Below are 21,377 nucleotides of genomic sequence, written 5' to 3'. Positions count from 1 at the left end.
GCGTGACAGCAGGCAAACATACAGTTCAACAGTCCTGGTACATGCACCCAGCTGTCTGCTGCTGGGTCAGCGAGGATCTGCTGTGAAACATGCTGCCCTGGTTCTGGCTCAGCCAAACAGTGGTCCGTTACCCCTGGGTTTCTTCCCTTCTTCCCCTGGGGTAGTACCTGAACCTGGTGCAGGTCTTCTGGGCTTCATAAGTCTGGAACCCCCAGCCAGGCAAGCAGTCCCTCCAGGTCACCATCCAGTAGGGGCCCTGGCAGCCCAGGCCAGTGTTCAGCCTCTCATGGGTCTAGCGCTTCCTCTGGTACGCAGGGGAGGCTTCTGGCTCCCTGCAGTGCTGGGCTCACTCTGGCTTCTCTGGCAGGGCTTTTATATCTCTGCCTCTGCCTCGTGGCTTCTAGTGACGTGGATTGTCAAGGCCAAGTGTTGCCCACCAAGGCTGGGGGAGGGGCTTTTAGAAGTGGGCAGTCATCAGCCCTCCCACCCCTGGGGTTTTCAAATAGTGCCCACACTACAAACGGGCTTGCTGTTAAGACGTGGGATAACTATTTTGGGATACTCCGGTATCCCAAAATAGCACTGCAGTGTAGATGTAGCCATAGAGAATAGGTAGAGGTGGTAGCTAGAATCTTTTGAACTGGCTTTTTCCTTTTTATCCAAATTAGTACCCCTCGCAGTTGTAGTAGGCTGAGACTGCTTAAACTCAAAGCATTTCTTTAATTCACATTAGTATATAAAACCTCGTTGTTGTAAGCTTAAACCATCCATTCATAGGAATAGGGGAGAAATATAGGAAAACCTTTCCCCTATGGATGTGTTCTCATAACTGTTGACTAGGTTTTCCTGCATCATCTTCTGATGCAGCTGGTCCTGCCCATTATCAGGCAGTGTATAAAATGATATGGTTCACCTGTCTGATTCAGTTTGGTGTTTCCTATAGTTGTATGTATTGAGCTGATGTGTGGAACTCTATCTAATGGTTAAATATAGATAGACAAGGTAACAGGTTAAAAGTGGCAAGACTGATTCAGGCTCCCAAAATAATGAAAGCCAATGTATGTCTGTAATTGCCTTCTCTTAAGGAAAGGAGGCAAAGTATAATGTGTGATTGATGTTCCATCTGCTGTTATATAGGTGATGTGAAAGATTAAAATACCAGGCACCAGAAAAGCAAGTGAGAAGACAGAAATAAGTAATTTATTATAATTTATAGTCAGCCAAAAAAAGTAACTGCTTGGGAATGTGCCATGCGTCCAGAAAGCCACTGAATGTGAGTTGCTAACTGGAAATTGGTGCTCTTGTCTGGGAATAATTTATTGTATTTGTACTGTGTACGCTCAAGGTACAACGGGGTGAAAGCACAGTTATTCAGTCTATTTGTATCAGTAGATTCATGTGAATAGAATAAATGCAGTAGAAAATGGGAGCCTATAAATGCTTAAGGAAAGAAAATTAGCAGAAGCTTCTGAACAAGACTGCACGGAGCAGCTTCATATTTTATGCATATATTTTTAGGGGGAGTCTACCAAATTCACAACTATGAAAAACGTGTTACTGACCACAAAATTTGGTTCTTCCCCTCTCCCTGAAATCTGGTCTTTTCTGTGCTTTTTACCCTGTACTATACCAATATGGGGGAAGACCAGATTTTTTCAAATTGGGAGTCCTGACCCAAAAGAGAATTGCAAGGAATTACAAGGTTATTTTAGGAAGGGGAGTTTGTGTTATTGCCACCGTTCTGCACTGCCTTTACAACTCTGTTGGCTGCGTACTCACATTTGAAGAAGGCTGCCTCCCTTACTTCTGCCTTCAGAGCTGGGAACTGGAGAGCAGCGGTGGCAGGTTTATATAATTTTTGGTGGTGCACTGTGAGCCGCACCCCCTGACCTCCAATTATCCAGGCCTCTGGAGGTAACTTGCTCAGGGGAAAGATGGACACATGACCAGAAGTAAAAGGTGTCATGTTACCCCTCTCGAAGGACTTTTCCCACCATCCTCCTACCAACAGGTATTAGTTTGGCCCCCACCAACCCCCTCCCTCATGCAACTATCCTGCAATTGCATTAACTCAATGTGTGTGACATTAACTCGGGGGCAGAGAGGCTGGGGGAAGTGTTCCCTCTAAGGCTATGTCTACACTCGCAGCTTCTTGCACAAGTACAGCCATTCTTGTGTAAGAACCCGCAGAGCATCCACACCTGCCTGCTCTTGCGTAAGGAATTTACAGTACGGCGTGGTAAGAGAGGGCATCTTGCACAAGAGCTACGCTCTTTTCTAACAGATGTAAGCTCTCTTGCACAAGAGGACACTGTGGACGCTCGGCAGGGATTTCTTGCGCAAGAAACCCCTATGGCTAAAATGGCCATCAGAGCTTTCTTGTGCAAGAGAGTGTCCACACTGCCATGGATACTCTTGCACAAAAGCACAGCTCGCACATGGCCGTGTGGACATGTTCTTGCACAAGACTTCTTGCACAAGAACCTTTGCACAAGATGTTCTTATGCAAAAAGCCGCGAGTGTAGACATAGCCTAAGAGTTTCCTCCCATGAGCAGAATGAATTTTGTGTTGTGCACCAGTACTGAGTTCATGTGACTTGTTTGTATGTGCCACTGTGGCACCCAAATTATTAATAAATATCTTATATTCCTCTACCTTTTCTCTCCACTGCCATGTCTCCTCCCTTTATTCCATAAGCTCCCCTGGTACCTGCTGCCCCCCAACTCCTCACCCTTCTCTGCTGTCCTGATTCCTGCCCTAACAAAATTGAAATAGCGTGTCCCCACTATGGGCAAGCCTCAAAATTAGTCCAAGGCAGGCTCTGTTATTGTGGACGTGCTACCTTGACTTAGAGCCCCAGGAAGCACTGGGGAGTAATTACTCTGGGGAGTAGTTACTTTGAATTACTCTGGGGAATAGTTACTTCAAAATCGCAGCAGTGGAGCATCCACAATAACACTATTTCAAAATAAGTGTTATTCCCCGAGGAAAGCAGGAGTACAGATTTCAAAATAACCAGCCTGTTATTTTGAAATAAAGGGCTTGGTAGTGAGGATGGTGCACTTAATATTTTAAAGTAAGGCGGGTTATTTCAAAATGACTCCCTAGTGTAGACCAGGGTTCACCACAAAGAGAACTAGCATGGAATAAGTATTTTGGCTATTTCCCTGTGTACAGAAATATGTAAATGAAGCAGTTCATTTTATAAACTCTTCCATGGCATTCTGCAGTAGATTACCTCTCAGATCTCCAACAGAAAAGCCAAACTAAAGGCAGAAGCTGACTTTTTTTTTATTGGTTTACTGTGAGTTTAAAATATAATTATTAAAATTACTTGAATTAAAATACTGTAGTCAAAAAAAGCAAGTGTGACTTTGAGATTATACTTGGCTAGAAAAAAAGATGGCCCTATGGTTAGGCTATTAGCATAGCACCTAAAAGACCCAGGTTCAATTTCTTGTTCTGCCACAGACTTTTTATGTGACTTTGAGCAAGTCTTAGCCTTTCTGTGCCTCAGATGTCTATTTTATAGACAGAGTTAATAGACCTTGCCTACTCTCAGTGGTATTGTGAAGATACATGTAGTAAAGATTGTGAAGCACTCAGACACTTTTGTAATTTGGTCATATAATTAAATTTAAATAGTTGAACGAAAATTACAGCAACATAAATACAGGGCAGTAGTGATTCAGAGTATGATTGGTTTGCATTTTAGCTGGTTGAAACGTTCATATGTAGAATAAAATTTATTTATCCAGAAATCTTTTAAAATGCTACAGATTAAAAACCATCCGAAATTAGATGAATGGCCCGCTGCATTACAGTATGTAAAATAATAGTCTAATGTTTGTATATAATCCTTCTTTTTCATTAATTCAGAACAGCCAAGATGAAGCAGACTTAGGTCTGTAACTGCATCAATATGATGCAATACAACTTACTTTGCCAAAGTGATTGCAATTCACAACCTTTAATACAGAAGGAAAGCAGCTTGCACGTAGACAGATTTATAGTATTACAGATGCTGAGGAGTAGATTCAGTAAATCTCAGTTCACGTGTCTAGTATTTGGATCCGGACCTGAGACAATGCACAGTAATGGACTGTGGAAAGGTGCTGTTCTTTAGCCAGATTCTTTTGCTTCATTCTCTGGGCCACAGTGAAATCCAAAGATAGATCTTTGGTCAGGAAAAATATCAGGTAATCTCAACATTTCCTCTGTCAATGAAACAGGTTTGCGCTTGAGTGCCTAATGATGGAATTTACATATGCAGTCAGTTGCTTTGCTACCAATATATTGTAGTCTATTACATTGTAAAGCATCTTCAATATACCTGATACAAAAATACTGTTTTTTAACTAAGTTCCAGTCTGATTCAGTTTCATATAACAAAAGGTGACAGTGTGCAGTTGCTTTCACTAATCCAGCATCCAACCACCTCAGACCTGATTTTTATTCTAAATTGTCCCTAATGTGAATTAGTTGGTGCTATTAAAATTCAGGCATCAGTGACAATAAAATGAATAGTGGTGTGATCAAGTTAGTAGATGATTAAGTCATTGTGCTATTCAGCCAATTAACTGAAGGCAAATGAGCATTATGTTTTACATCTTATCCATAACTTGAGATATCTTCCTAATTCCATTCTATTGGATTTGCATTTTTTTGTTGGAAGAAAAACAAGTTCTATGATTTAAAAATATATATTTACAATTATTTTCTTTCCCATTGGTCATGTCAGAGCTGCTTCTGCAAAGATTGCCATAAATCCTTTGCTAGTCCTGCTTTTACAAGCACTACTGATGCATTTCTTTAAGACACCAGAGGCAGACTAAATGTGTGCACTGAAAGATAAGTGAATATCTGATAAGTAATTCTCCCTGTGCATATGATAACACAGGGGCGGATGAGGGTTTTGCGGGGCCCGAGGCAGCACAATTTTGCAGGGCCCCCCTTTGACACGGCGCATGCGCCATAGCAGGGCCTCTTGAAGCGCGGGGCCCAGGGCAGCCGCCCTGCTCGCCCTGCCCTATATCTGCTGCTGTGATAACAGACTCTAAGTCTGTTAGAAAAACTCCTTAATACCACTCTGGCAGTGTAAAGGTTCCTTAGGCCATGTCTACACTACAGACTTATATTGGTATAACTGTTGTTCAGGGTTGTGAAAAATCCACACCCCTGAATATCATAGCCATATAATACCAATCTGACTCCTCATGTAGACAGTGCTATGTTTGGGGAAGAGCCTTTTGAGGAGGTGAATTAACCCATCAGCATAGGAGCAGCTTCACTAAAGTGCTACAGCAGCACAGCTGCTCTGTTGGATATGAAGACAAAGCCCTAAATGTAGATGAAAATGAGGTATTGTGTATTTAATGAGAACAAGTGCCTGGGTTTCAAATGTTGGGAAGAATACAGGGCCTTTCCTGCCTTCAGGGCCAGATATTCTCTGGTCTGAGGAAAGAGAAGTGTCTAGGGAGCCTTTCACCCCAGCTCTAACCCTGGTGTGCAGTCCACACAGGGATCAATCAGAATAGCAATGTATGTGACTGGAGGAGTGTAGAAACTCCTGTCCCCCTATGCCTTCAAACAGAGGAAGTAAGTCCCCCTGAGCAGGATTGGTGCCTTGAAGTGAGAAGGCTACATTTAGGGAAGTAGAATATTCTAAAGTCATCTCATTCAGGTAGCACAGGTCTACAGCTTTACAAAAATGAGGCTTTTGCCATACTCTGGTACTAAATGAAGTGAGAGTTGTTAGGATCCAAAGGAGTGTTGCTTTTGGTTCATCTGCAATCCTTTTCTGACACTTTAATCTGCTGTTAATGAGACTTCCCAAAATCTGCAACTTCAAGCATCCTTGTTAGCAAACAATGTTAAAAACCATGGGCTAGATCCTCAGCTGGAATAAATTAGCATGGGTCCAGTGAAGTAAATGGAGCAACACTGAAATATGCAAACTAAGGCTCTGGTCCCAGAAGTAGTTTTTGTAGCAGATACCACTATTAAATACTGCAGCTGAAGTTGCAGATCTGGTTCCATAACCACATATTGGTGCTGATCCTGGTACATTACTCCAATGGCAAATAAGGGCCATAGTTGTTCCACAAGATGCAGTATGAAAATGAGATAGTTTTACTCTTACAAGGTTATTAAAATCAGGTGTTGCTTTTTTCCAGTAATAGCTTGCACCATTTTGGACAGTATTTACATAAAACTGCTTTTTACCTTTAATAGAAAAAGATTTGAGTGCTGTGTCAAAAGTTGTTTTATTGCTTACTTTTGCTGCCACCAGATGTCGCTATGTAGACATAACTGATTGCCCATCTATGTTCTCTTTTCAGCTTTTTTTCCCTTTTGACTTAATCAAGTATGATATTCAGAAAGATGAACTGATTAGAAATAAGCATGGTTGGTGTGAGAAGGTTAAGAAAGGTAAGAATTCATTATAACAGGACATATCCAGCCCATAAATAACTTACAGGTTTTTTAAAAATGAAGTGTGTTAATGTTACAGGTGATAAAATACTAACACCAGCTAATAATAGCCTATAACACTATGCCTATCAAATCAGCAGGCTTAATGAGCTAAGGGGGTATATTAAGTAACTCCATAAACTTTAGAAGAGTAGCTGAGTTAGTCTGTAACAGGAAAAACTTAAAAAATAATAAATAGTCTAGTAGCACCTTAAATTCTAACAAAACATGTAAATGGTATCATGAGCTTTCGTGGGTACAACACACTTCTTCAGATGACTGAAATATTAGAAATCCAGATCCAAGAATAAATAAGGAAAGGGGGGAGAGAGAAAAAAGGAAGGGAAAAGAAAAAAGAGAGAGACAGTGAGTAGATGATTCAAATAGTTACAAAGAGACCGATTCAAAGAGACTGATAAGAACAATTAGCACCTCCATTGTTTGTTTGGTTGGTTAAGTCATTAGGAGGTGGAAGGTAGTGTGGGAGCCAGCCAATGTCCCTATTCATACCATTTGCATAAGAATTAAACGTGTAAATGAAGTTAAGTTCCAATCCTTCCCTGTATATTTTGCTTGTGGAATTGGCCTGAAGCGACAGAGTGAGCCCTTAGTGAGATTCATTGGCCCTTTTTGCCACCACAATCGTTGGACACATAAGTAGGGAGTGGTAAGTAGGATTAGGGAGATGATTTTACCTCTGTATACATTAACAATGAGAGAGAGGTACTGTATGCAGGTCAAACTTCCATATTTTAAAAAGCATGTTGTAAAATTGGAGAGTGTACAAAAACAGAGGGCTGCAGAAAATGCCTTGCTATGAAAAACTGAACACAAACTCTGTTTTTTAGTTTTATCAAAAAGATTGAGAGACAATTTGATGTGTATAAAGAGAAAATAGCAGGTACTCACAGACTCTTTAATCTAGCAGAGCAAAGCATGACAAGAACCAATGGCTAAAAGCTGAAGTCAGACAAATTTCATTCTACTATATATTTGAGAACGTTTGTGTGTTTGTTCAAGAACTCCTCTTAAAGGTAAGAGCTAGGACCACCAAATTCAGTATATAGCTTCCTCTTACCATAACTCAAAGCAAGGTAAGGGTTTGGTTATGCCAGGAAAATAGGATGTGACCAGAATGGGATTGCTTCTCATAAAACCATACAGAAAAGACAGCCTCAGGTAGGTGAAAGGGGATGGCCTGGGGCATGCTCCCCCCCTCTGCCATCTAGGACTGTCCCACCTCCAAGCCTCCCACCCCCATGCACTCTTTAGGGAGACGGGGGCAGAAATTTCCTCTCCCCCACCCAAATTTGTACAGGAACATTGTTGGCTGTTCCCCCTTAGTCACAGAGCGAGGGGAAAGTGCACAGTTTACTACATTTCCTCACTCTGTCTGGGGAACACAGGGGGGGGAAATGAATTGGACTCTCCACAGCTGGGGGGCATCACCTCTTGCCTGGCTGTGCCCACAGGAGCTGAAACCACCATAGAGAGGTGCTTCTCACCTGGCCCCAAGCTACTGCTGTGAGAGAGGGCTGAGGTTATCCTCTCTTCTCAAGACTGACTGCATACTGAACCCCTTCATCCCCTGCCTCACCTCAGAACAATGATTTAAATGAAGAAAACCAAAAATTAATTGAGTTAACGACTTGAGCAATGCCAGGTAAATCTTTGAATTAGAAATGAGGCATAAATTGTTAAGATTAATTGAAGCAGTAGGACAAACTGCAGAGGGAAATGGTGGATTACATGTTAAAGGTAAAGATATCATCTTGCCTCTTTATAAATCCATGGTACACTCATATCTTAAATGAAAAGTTATAGGACTCAATACTCGGGTAACTGAGTAAAATTAATGATCTATGACATCAAAGAGGTTACACTAGATGTTCTAACAGTCCCTTCTGGTCTTAAACTCTATGAATCTAAGAAAAGCAGGGAAAAACCTTTTTATGGAGTCTTGTTATGCTTTCTCCAGCATTTGGCTCAAAATTCCTTGTAATGCTCATCATCCCTTTGGAGTATATTTTTATCAGAATACTTTTCTCTGCTAGAAAAATGTAACTCTTTTACTGTTCAGAGAATGCTTCTTTCATAAATATGAGACCTTGTAGTTAAAGCTTGGGAGGGTAGGGGTTACTCCAGAGTATTCAGGGACAGAATCAACCATTTCAGGAATGCACTGGATAGTGTGTCCAACCAGTCAATAGAAGCGTTCCATATGTAACAAACGAATGCACCCCCAGGCACTCTGTGTGCAATAAGCAGACTTATTTCCTTTCCTAATTTCCCTTGTATTTTCTGAAAATACATTTGATTCATTTTCATATGTTAACTGAAAGAAAAGAGATTCTGTGTAATCCACTTTACTTTTTGGACTTAAGTACAAAATGTTGGGACACAGTATTCTTGAAAAATCAGACTATTAAATATGAGCTTAATACCTCATTTTAGCCACACAGTTATGCAAATCCTGACTACTTTCTTTTGAGTATTAAAAGGAAACTAACATAGACAATTAAAAATTCAGTAAGAAAAGTGAGGTCTAATCTTTCTTCGAGGGAGGGGTATTTTGTTACCAGACCAATCATATGGTGAGTGATATTCCTAAAAGATAATAGGGCCTGATCCTTCACCTTCTTGCAACTTTTGCTGTGATACTTCACTTGTAAAGAGTTAATGGAATAAGAGGAGGGGTTTCCTCCTGGATCAGTCAATGGTTAAGACTAGGGATGTTAGCATATAGTTGTTTAAAGGATTGACCGATTAGCCTGGGCTTATTGGTTAACCATTTAAACTGCATGTGCACACACACCCCTTACTGTCTCTGTATCAGAAGCAGCAAGGGGGGAAAGGTGGGAGCTGCCTGTCCCCGCCCCTCTCCACTCCCAACCCACACTGCTGCCTCTGTATCAGGCAGGAGCTGTATGCGCAGGGAGATGGTTTTAAAACCAGTTCCCCTTGTGTACCAGCTCTGCCAGTCACCCCATGCAGGCTGCCAGCCTTGCCCCTTGGGGGGAGCATTTTAGTAACTATGTATCCGCTAAAAATTGTTGCAGCTACACGATTTTTAAAATAACCAATATGTAACATCCTTAGTTAAAATAGAAAACAAAGAGTAGGAATCAGCAGTTAGTTTTTAAAATGGAGAGGTAAATAGTGGTGTCCACCAGGGCTCTGTACTAGAGAAAACACTGTTCAGCATCTTTGCAAATCATCTGGAAAAAGGTATAAACAGTGAAATCGCAAAACTTGCTTGTGATGCAAAACTACTCAAAATAGGTAAGCCCAAAGCAGACTGCAAGCCATTAGAAAAGAATCTCCCAAAACTGGGTGACTGAGCAACAAAATGACAGATGAAATTCAGTGTTGATAAATGAAAAGTAATGCACATTGGAAAACAATTCCAATTATGCATAAAAAAGTGGGGTCCAAATTAGCTTTTACCACTCAAGAAAGAGATCTTAGTGCCATTGTGGATAGTTCTCTGAAAACAGCCACCGAATATGCAGCAACATTCAAAAAAGCTAATGGTGTAGTCAGCAATCATTAAGAAAGGGGTGGATAATAAAACAGGAGATATCATATTGCCTCTATATATCTATGGTATTCTCACATCTTGAATTCCATGTGCAGATCTAGTTCCATCTCCCCTCCCCCTTATCTCAACAGAGATATCTTGGAATTGGAAATGGTACAGAAAGGCAACAAAATGATTAGGGGCATAGAAAATGATTTTTCAGCTTGAAAATTAGATGACTAGGGAAGGAATATGACAGAGGCCTGTAAAATTATAACTGGTGAGGAGAAGATAAATAAGGAAATGCTATTTACTTCACATAACACAAGAGCTAAGGGTCACCACCAAATGAAATTAATAGACATCAGGTTTAAAATGAGCAAAAGAAATTATTTCTTCCACACATGTTTGTGCATTGTGTGACTTCTTTGCCAGAGGATGTTGAAGGACAAAACTATAACAGGGTTCAAAAAAGAACTAGAGGAGTCCATGAACGATAGGTCAACCAATGGCTATTAGCAGGGCTCGACGAACTGCGGCGAGATCTTCTTGCCAGCCCCGCACCACGCATGTGCCAGACTGGCACTGTGCATGTGCGCAGCGCCGGTGAACGGGGCAACTGGCTGAAATCTACTCGCCACGGGAGAGTAGATATAGCTATTTGTTGAGCCCTGGCTATTAGCTAGGACAGACAGAAATGCAAAGTCATTCTCTGAAGCAGTGGTCCCCAACCTTTTCGGGCTGCCGGGGTCGGGGGCGTTCACAGGCCACGTGCCCCGGGGTGGGGCTGCACATGAGCCTGGGGCAGGGCCGCGCATGCGCCGTGCGCCCAGAGGGGTGGGACTGACACATGCACTGCACGCTGGGGGCTGGGGCCGCCTGGCCTGGGGGTTCCATGCACCCGGGCCAGGGGCCGCCCATGCACCAGGGGCCGCCACCGCACTTCTGCCGTGCACCCGGGGCAGAGGCCGCCCATGGCCCATGCGCCCGTGGCCAGCACCGCATATATGCCACGCACCTGAGGGTGGGGCCGGCCCAGATTGTTTGGCAGGCACACACAAATGGCTTGGCGGGTGCCATGGCACCCGCGGGCACCACGTTGGGGACCACTGTCTGAAGTATCTCTCACTTCCATTTGCCAGAAGCTGGGAATGGGTGATGGGGAATGGATCACTTGTTTACCAGTTCTGTTCATTCCCTCTGAAGCACCTGGCACTGGCCACTATTAGAAGGCAGGATACTGGGCTAGACAGACCATGGCTCAGACCCATTATGTCCTTTCTTACAATGTAAAACACTACATTTCCTATTTGGCAATAGTTTGCATACACTGGGACAGCTGCAAAAGTGCAAGGCAGTAGAGCATAAAATATATTGGTTGTTGGCTCTCATACACCAATTCCACTATATCAAGGAGGGGATCTGGTATCTTAATATTGTAAGTGTAGGATATGTAGTCATTTAACAATGTAAATTAACATGTCACATCTTACATCACTATTCACCTTAACTTTTCTCTGTAGGTGAGGCTGGTCTTCTCATTTCCAAAGTGAATGTAAAAAATCCTTTCTTTGGTTATACTGGGAGCAAGATACATACAGAAAAGAAATTGCTCCATGAGGTGTTCAAGAAAGGAGACCTTTACTTCAACACCGGGGATCTGATGGTTCAAGACAAAGAGAATTTTCTTTACTTTTGGGACAGGATCGGGGATACCTACAGGTACAATCACCGTGTCTTTATTACAAAGCATTGGTGCGTGCGATAGGATTATATTGCTTGATCTGTTTTCCTTCTCTCTCCCAAGAGTCTCTGATTCAGATCCATTCTTGAAGTATCAAGCAGGGCTAGTGTTTAATTTTGTGAGCAGCATACAACCTTATATAACTTTATTTTGTGGCAGATTTTCACTAAACAGCCCTCATGGTCCTTCCTATGAGCATTCTAGCAAATGGTTGCTGTGTTGCTGAGCAAGGAGACTTGGCATACGGAAGTAGAAAAGTGGGGAAATTTATCAAATACAGTAGATGTCAACATTTGGTAAATTTAGCAGAATATAAATTTTGAAAATTTCAGATTAGGATAGGATTTACTTCTGTTCATTTATTTATTTTTAAATGCAGCAGTTTTAACAAAGCTTACTCTTATGGTGATCAGAGCAACATACTAACTGAACATGCTAGGGTATATTAGTCCAATGCAATCAATTTGTATTAAAGGTAATGTTACTATTAATTTGTATAATAGTGAAGGCTCACGTCTGGAGCTTCTTAAGCACAATAATGATACACATAAATAATAATATGAATGTCACCTTCCTCTAAAGATCTTATGCCATTCATCAAGAGTATATTGCACTCATTTGTTTTTATGAGGGCACAGTGTCTTGTTCTCCATTCCCCACCCCGTTTAGATGGAAAGGAGAGAATGTTTCAACCACTGAAGTTTCTGATGTCATTGGTATGTTGGACTTCATTCAGGATGCCAATGTATATGGTGTTCCTGTGCCAGGTAAAAACCTTTTATTTCTAGAGGCTTTCCTTAAATTCATTCTTCTGCTCCTCTTAACTCTTATGTTTGGATTTACAAAGCTATACAATCACCTTTAATTCATTTGGCTATTTAACATTCAACTCTCTAAAAAGTTCTCAAGGATAACTCTGATAGCAAAAGATTGTGGATCACCCAGTTAATCCTGTACTTTGTGGAAATGAGACACGCATATTTTTGTATTATAAAGGCTATTTTCCTATGAATTTGGGTCTACTACATAACTTGAATAGCTCCTCTGAGCATCATTCATAAGGTATCTAAGAAACCCAAACATCTGTATGGAAAAATAGAAACATTGCAATAGAGCAAAGGAAGCAAAACACTTGTAAGCACATACATTTTAAAATAATCCACAGTAAACCAAACATTTGAGCTAGCTTGCTTTCATAATTAACTCAGTGCAGTAAACTAGTTCCAAGTGAGAATTATTAATAGGAATCTAAAAATAAATGAATAAAATATGTAAAGCAATATGATTAGAACCAAAAATTGCCCAAAACAGTTTGGGCCTGATTTCCTTTAATGCTAATTCCTCTTTACATCCTATGTGGAGAGTAAAGGGGTTTGTAAGTAGGTCAAATGTAATTTACTCCCATTTTAAATCCCCTTTAATGTGCAAAACCAATGTAAAGGAGCCTTATTGTAACTGAAAATCAGGATTACTGTGGTGTCCATTGTATATTCAACATTGGTCAAATACCACAGTTTTTACCTAAGTTAAAAAAGGGAATATTAACAATATCTTACATGCCACTTTGGGCCAACTTTTGGCCAATACTGAATTTTTAGTGTCATGGAGTGTGTGTGGACCCTGCACCCCCACCTGCAGCCAGATGTGACTCTGTCAGCAAGTAGAACAGAAGGTTTGTTTGTTCACAGGGACACAGCGTAGCACAGACTTGTTAGCACAGGAAACAGGAGCAGTCAATACAATCCATCTTGGGGAAGGGAGAACCAGTGCCAGGGTCCTGGGCCCCCTCCCTGAATCCTAAGCAAGCCAAGACTCCCTCTCAGACCCAGCCTGCAGGCAGCCCTGCCTCCTCCTTTGTCCAGCTTCCTGGGGCAAAAGATGTTATCCAGGTGCACCACCCAATTAGGCACAGGTTACAAGAGAGCCTGATCCATTGTCTACATGTTGGGCTGGACAGCCAGGAGCAGCCTCCCCACAGTGAGAGTCACACCCAAAACTCCCATTCCCAGCTGGGCACCAGGGCTGTGCCCAGGGAAACTGAGGCACACACAAAAAGTTACAACAGAGCAGCACAAGACCGTAGAAAGCACAAACAACATGACAAGCGAACAGAGTGAATACAGTCCCCATTGCGTCACATAGTGGCAGCTACTCTCCGTGTATTAAAATTAAGACTACATTATGGCAGGGGGATATGTTTGTTATGAGTTTAAGGTGTTACTTTACTCCAGAGTGGCAGAAGCACTCATCTGGAATATCCTGCATGACCTGCGAGTGGCTAATAAGTAATGCAGAAAACCTACTCCAAAAAAGTTCTAATAGTACTTGAGTTACTTTCCAGTACTTGATAGTTATTTTCAGACATTCAATTTTACCCATAAAATGTGTGACAAAATATATAATATGGTAATGAGGTACAAGGGACTCCTTTGAGACTGCATACATAGCTCACTTAGGGTTCTCATACATGAATAATGTAGACATTCCACATCTATTCCAGTAAAGCTTTTGTGTCATGTTGTGTATTCGTTTGCATATTATCATTTGATTGGAATGTAAGATGACCTACTTATTCACACAAGTTTTCGATATATTAATATTTCATTTTTAAAGTAAAGTTACAGTAAAATTCAAAGTGTTGGACATATGTAGAATATATCTAATTTAACCTTTTTTTCCCCCCTCCACAGGTCATGAAGGAAATGTGGGAATGGTCTCTGTTGTATTAAAGCCTAATAGATCATTAGATCTGAAACAAATGTATGAACAAGTTGTGATGTATCTTCCAGGGTATGCTTGCCCAATATTTTTAAGACTCCAGGTAATCTATATTCATTGAGTAGTACACAAACATCCACATGAGAACAGACTACTAACAAAGATGATAAAAGGCAATATGGTGGATTGAAGGAGAGGTATCATAGAATACTATGACTGGAAGGGACCTCGAGAGGTCATCGAGTCCAGCCCCCTGCCCTCATGGCAGGACCCAGTACTAGACCAACCATGTCTAGACCATCCCTGATAGACATTTATCTAACCTACTCTTAAATATCTCCAGAGATGGAGATTCCATAACTTCCCTAGGCAATTTATTCGTGTTTAACCACCGTGACAGTTAGGAACTTTTTCCTAATGTCCAACCTAAACCTCCCTTGCAGTTTAAGCCCATTGCTTCTTGTTCTATCCTCAGAGGCCAGAAAGAACAATTTTTCTTCCCCCTCCTTGTGACACCCTTTTAGATACCTGAAAACCTCTATCATGTCCCCTCTCAATCTTCTCTTTTCCAAACTAAACAAGCCCAATTCTTTCAGTCTTCCTTCATAGGTCATGTTTTCTAGACCTTTAATCATTCTTGTTGCTCTTCTCTGGACCTTCTCCAATTTCTCCACATCTTTCTTGAAATGTGGTGCCCAGAACTGGACACAATACGCCCAACTGAGGCCTAATCAGCGCAGAGTAGAGTGGAAGAATGACTTCTTGTGTCTTGCTCACAACATACCTGTCAATGCCTCCCAGAATCATGTTTGCTTTTTTTGCAACAGCATCACACTGTTGACTCCTTTTTAGCATGTGGTCCACTATAACCCCTAGATCCCTTTCTGCCATACTCCTTCCTAGACAGTCGCTTCCCATTCTGTATGTGTGAAACTGATTGTTCCTTCCTAAGTGGAGCACTTTGCATTTGTTCTTATTAAACTTCATCCTGTTTACCTCAGACCATTTCTCCAATTTGTCCAGATCATTTTGAATTATGACCCTGTGTTGTACCAAATAAAAGCAAGCAGGATCTTATGACGGGGGATAAGGCAAAAAGCCACATTTATTGTAAAGATAATAAAAAAATAAAGAAAAGATAGAAGCAAACAACGTTGTTTAACTACTTATTCCTATCACTACTTAACCCTTATACACTTTTATATATATATATATATATATATATATATATATATATATATATATATATAAAACCATTTATTCATACATCCATTTATTCAAGTTCTGTGTATAGTTACCAGCCTGGAAGTTGCTTGTGACAGAATACTGGCCAGGTATTTTGTACACAAGTGATGGTAGTGGGGAGCGAAGTCCTGATCAGATGCGCATCTGAAGCTCCTGGTAGGCTGGCAGCAGAACCTTGGACTCTGATTCCATAGTTTTTTAGTCCAGTTCTTATGGGAATTTCTTCCTATGCCAGTCTATGGAAATTGCTGCATCATGCTGATGTTTCCAGGGTGGCTGCCAGGTGCTTGTCAGTGATCTCATCGGGTGGACCTCCAGTACTTGGTTTTCTCCACTTGACACCTTTTGGTTGCACTGGCACCTGACGCCTTCTTCAGCCCTTTGCTGCTGTATTCTCAGGCTGGCACCTCTCAAAACCATTCATTCATCGTCCAAGCACTCTCTCATACATTCATAAAGTATTTTGTATAATAATAAAAGTTGTAGTTACAAAAGTTTCTGGGTAGTATTGCTTAAAACATTCTCTGAGTGCTGAGTAAAGTTACAATGTTTAAAGAGAACAGGCGTCAATTATGTAACAATGCCCTTAGTCAATTACAGGGCTTGGCTCCCATAGCAGAGTTAGTGGCTTGACAATGCATTGTTACAATGTATCTCTGCAATGTTAATTTCAAGCAGCCCCTTGCACAAGCTTGAGCATGCCCTGGAGCACGGAGGGGGGTGGGGGGGCTGTTTCTGGCTACATAGGATTATATTCTTAACAGTTCTAAGTTACATGACCTAATACATTATATTCTAAAGGGGAAATAATAATAAATCTAAACATTTAACAGTCTTAACAAATAATAATAATAAGAAGAATCCTAATAAATCTAAACACTTTAAGTTGTGGGGAACAAATTATGGGGAGTCACTTCCATTTGGGGGGAATCATTTTCAATACATTAATATGTTATCCCTACACCTGTCTTCCAAAGCAGTTTCAATCCCTCCCAGCTTGGTATCATCTGCAAATTTAATAAGCGTACTCTTTATGCCAGTATTTAAGTAGCTGATGAAGATATTGACCAGAACCAGTCCCAAAACAGACCCCTGCGGAACCCCACTTGTTATACCTTTCCAGCAGGATTGTGAACCGTTGATAACTACTCTCTGAGAACGATTATCCAGCCAGTTATGCAGCCACCTTATAGTAGCCCCATCTAAGTTGTGTTTGCCTAGTTTATTGATAAGAATATCATGCAAGATCATATCACATGCCTTACTAAAGTCTAGGTATACCACGTCCATCACTTCTCCCTTATCTACAAGACTCGTTATCCCATCAAAGAAAGCTATCAGATTGGATTGACATGATTTGTCCTTTACAAGTCTATGCTGGCTGTTCCCTATTACTTTATTATCTTCCAAGTGTTTGCAGATGATTTCCTTAATAACTTGCTCCATTATTTCTCCTGGCACAGAAGTTATACTGACTGGTCTGTAGTTTCTTGGGTTGTTCTTATTTCCCTTTTTATAGATTGGCACTAGATTTGCCCTTTTCCAGTCTTCTGGAATCTCTCCCGTCTTCCATGATTTTCTAAAGATGATAGCTAAAGGCTCGGCTACCTCCTCTATCCGCTCCTTGAGTATTCTAGGATGCATTTCATGAGGCCCTGGTGACTTGCAGGCATCTAACTTTTCTAGGTGATTTTTAACTTGTTCTTTTTTTAAAAAAAAAAAAAACCTTCTATACCTACCCCCTTTCCACTAGTATTCACTATGTTAGGCATTCCTTCATCAGACTTCTCAGTGAAGACTAAAACAAAGAAGTCGTTAAGCATCTCTGCCATTTACAAGTATCCTGTTACTGTTTCTCCCCCCTCACTGAGCAATGGGCCTACTCTGTCCTTGGTCTTCCTCTTGCTTCTACTATATAAAATGTCTTCTTTATGCCTGTAGCTAGTTTGAGCTCATTTTGTGCCTTTACCTTTCTAATCTTGCCCCTGCATTCTTGTATTGTTTGCCTATATTCATCCTTTGTAATTTGTCCTAGTTTCCATTTTTTATGACTTTTTTTATTTTTGATCATGCATGATCTCCTGGTTAAGCCAAGGCTGTCTTTTGCCATATTTTCTCTCTTTTCTACGCAGCGGAATAGCTTGCTTTTGGGCCCTTAATAATATCCCTTTGAAAAACTGCCAACTCTCTTCAGTTGTTTTTCCCCGTGTTGCCTCCCATGGGACCTTACCTACCAGCTCTCTGAGCTTACGAAAATCTGCCTTCTTGAAATCCATTGTCTCTAATTTGCTGTTCTCCCTTCTACCATACCTTAGAATCACGAACTCTATGATTTCATGATCACTTTCACCCAACCTGCCTTCCACTTTCAAATTCTCAACCAGTTCCTCCCTATTTGTTAAAATCAAAACTAGAACAGCTCCCCCCAGTAGCTTTTTCAACCTTCTGAAATAAAAAGTTGTCTTCAATGAAGTCCATGAACTTATTGGATAGTCTGTGCCCCGCTGTGTTAGTTTCTCAACATATATCTGGATAGTTGAAGTCCCCCATCACCACCAAATCCTGTACTTCGGATGATTTTGTTAGTTGTTTATAAAAAGCCTCATCCACCTCTTCCGCCTGGGTAGGTGGCCTGTAGTAGACCCCTAGTATAACATCACCTTTGTTTTTTACTCCTTTTAGCCTAACCCAGAGACTCAACATGTTCATTTCCTACGTCCATCTCCACCTCAGTTCAAGTGTGTACAATATTAATATAAAAGGCAACACCTCCTCCCTTTTTCCCCTGCCTGTCCTTCCTGAGTAAACTGTACCCTTTTATACCAATATTCTAATCATGTGTATTATCCCGCCAAATCTCTGTGATGCCAACGATGTCATAGATGTATTTATTTATTAGCACTTCCAGTTCTCCCTTCTTATAACCCATACTTCTTGCATTTGTATCTAAGATACTGATTTGTCTCCTAGTTCTGCCTTGTCCCTCCTTTCTTTCTGCTATTATAGTCCACACTCCCTCCCATTTCCGACCCATCTCCCAAGTCTTCATGTTCTTCATTTACCCATGGTCTTTGGTCACTTGTCCCCATTGAACCTAGTTTAAAGTCCTCCTCAGTAGGTTAGCCAGTCTGCATCCAAATACGGTCTTCTCCTTCTTTGAAAGGTGAACACCAGCCCTGCTTAGCAGTCATTCCTGGAATAGCATCCCGTGGTCAAAGAAGCCAAAGCCCTCCTGGCAACACCATCTTCGCAGCCAAGATGCACCTCTAGGATGCACCTCTCTCTGCCTGCGCCCCAACCTTTGACAGGAAAGACTGAGGAGAATACCACCTGCACTCCAAACTCCTTCACCCGTACTCCCAGAGCCCTGTAGTCACTCTTGATCCGCTCAGTGTCACACCTCGCAGTATCATTAGTGCCCACATGCATGAGTAGCATGGGGTAATAGTCAGAGGGCCGGATAATCCTCGACAATGCCTCTGTAATGTCTCGGATACAGGCCCTCGGTATCTGATGATGTATTACACAGATGGATGCAATGACCAGTCCTGTGTATCCTCTTCAATAATGATCTAGAAAGGGGGAATTACACATCTTAATAGAATTTGCAGATTATGCCAAACTGGGAGGAGTCATGTACAGCTGTCAGAACAGAAATAATACAAAAGCATTTAGAGAGATTAGAAACATGGACAGAACAACAAATATCCAGATTAGTAAATGGGAACAAAGGCATCTGCAGAAAATCTGAAATCTATATAGTTAATAGGAGGGGGGAGAGAACTGGGAAAATAATGTTGAAAGAGAAGAGGTGATAGTGGACAGTGAATTAGACATGCATTTGCAATATGACATAACAGTAAGGTGCAGGAGTTAATGCTACAAATTTCAAAAGGGTGTTCATAGCAAGGGGAAAGAGGAATTATGTTCAGAAAAGCAAACTAGGCTAAACAGGGAAGAAAAAACTTGTTGACAGATGTATGAGATTCTGACTAGCCCTTCTCCATCCGCAAGGAAGTGGTGACTTGAAAAAATAGACTAGACAGAACTAGGGATGCAAAAGTTTAACTGGTTAGCATCATTCTAATGGTGGTGACTGGAGCAATCTTTGGCCACGGGGAGCCCAGGCCTGCTGTTGACAGTGGCTGAGAGCTAGGAACCATTTAATTGGTTAATTAGGATTACATTCCTAGACAGAATATTACAGAATGAGTAGTAGAGGGCAATCCTTCACTAGCAAGTGGATAGACTAGATGAGCCAATGTGACTTTTCCATCTTCAGTTTTTGTGAAAGGTATTAGTAACACACCTCCTAAGGGAACTTACTTTGGGAATTCAGAGAGGCTTATGTACATTAGAGACTCTTGATTGATGGCAGTGGGTACTATGTGAATATCTTCCTAAACTTTTCTCTTTGTAAGCATCCACAAATGTAGAGTAGTTAGGAAGCTGCACTATTTCAATGAAATGTGGGGGGCCCCTTACAAAGCCTTTAATCTGACACTCCAGATGCAAGGTCCAAAATACAGTTTGCAGCATTCTTCCCTCTTGTTTCAAACTCTTGTGCTATACCATCATGGCAGTTCTGTGGCTCAGTCCTTCAAGAGGAAGGGAGGAAGAAAATGCCTCTAATATAATCTGTTTGTGTGAATATTTAACAGAGGAAGAAGGAAACTTGGAATGTGACCCACGCTAGGCTACAATAAAAAGACTAAGGCCCAGATTACATAAGAGGTTAAATGTTGTCACCACAGAGCTGTCAGTCAGCCAACTACACTTCTGCTTTGCTCCGCTCCATGTGGTTTTGAATCATAAGCAGTATATTTCAGACTAGTCGTGGGTTAGTTACTTAAGGGATGGAAATTTGGCATCATTGGATGAACCAATTTTACACATAGATCAAATAGGCAGATTTCCAGGAACACAAGAGAAAAAGAATTTAAATATTTCCACTGAATTTCAAATAACTTTCTTTCTTCCCTAGGAAATAATGGAAGTTACCGGAACTTTCAAACAACAAAAATTTAAGTTGGTGAGCGAGGGATTTAATCCATCTTCAATCACTGATCAACTGTATTTTTTAGACCGTTCTAAAAAATCTTACGTTCCACTAACCAAAGAACTTTATGAGAAGATCTTTTCTGGGCAGCTGAAACTTTAATTGATGTTTAAACTATTAACATATTTGTTAACTACTTTGTAAGACACAACAAAGACATTAAGTAATATTGGTATTCTTGATATTTTGCAGCCATCTCTTTGGATTCAAAAGTTTCATTACACCGTTCATTTTTTGTCATTACTGAATGCTAATTGTTTTCTACCTCCTGAAATACCAAATATTAAAATTACTTTAAAACATATTTGAAATAATATTTCTTTTGTGGATATGAATATCTTAAATCTATATCAGTCTGATATTTACAGAAAAAACTACACAAATATTAGAAAACTTAATGTTAATATTGTTTCTTGAGAGAATATTCTGCTAACATTTATTTCACTGTAGTTAATTGTTTCTCTGTAAATTTAATAAAGGCTAAAGATATTTATAATACAATAAAATTAAAAGAACCGAAGAAACGTAGGGAGAGAAAGGACAAACTAATTATCCTGCTCTATGAAAACACTGACTTAAGTTGCTCAGTTTCAATACATGAAAGGCATACAGTATA

General features: G+C 40.8%; 1 protein-coding gene across 2 annotated transcripts in view; it reads left to right on the top strand.

The window, feature by feature from the left end:
• SLC27A6 (solute carrier family 27 member 6) overlaps nt 1–21,065 on the top strand; it is a 65,567-nt gene extending 44,502 nt beyond the window's left edge. For both annotated transcript variants that reach the window (XM_006131870.5, XM_006131869.5), the window contains 5 exons: nt 6,343–6,433; nt 11,519–11,717; nt 12,409–12,506; nt 14,430–14,560; nt 20,687–21,065. In XM_006131870.5, coding sequence (XP_006131932.1) covers nt 6,343–6,433; nt 11,519–11,717; nt 12,409–12,506; nt 14,430–14,560; nt 20,687–20,863 — 696 coding nt within the window. In that variant the 3' untranslated portion in view covers nt 20,864–21,065. The remainder of the gene's footprint in view (nt 1–6,342; nt 6,434–11,518; nt 11,718–12,408; nt 12,507–14,429; nt 14,561–20,686) is intronic.
• The last annotated feature ends 312 nt before the right edge of the window (nt 21,066–21,377 follow it).

Source organism: Pelodiscus sinensis, chromosome 6 (assembly GCF_052426305.1).
Source record: "Pelodiscus sinensis isolate ZL-2025 chromosome 6, ASM5242630v1, whole genome shotgun sequence".
Classification (NCBI taxonomy): Eukaryota; Metazoa; Chordata; order Testudines; family Trionychidae; genus Pelodiscus; species Pelodiscus sinensis.
Note: the sequence above shows the minus strand (reverse complement) of the source record. Positions and strands in the feature narration are given on the sequence as shown.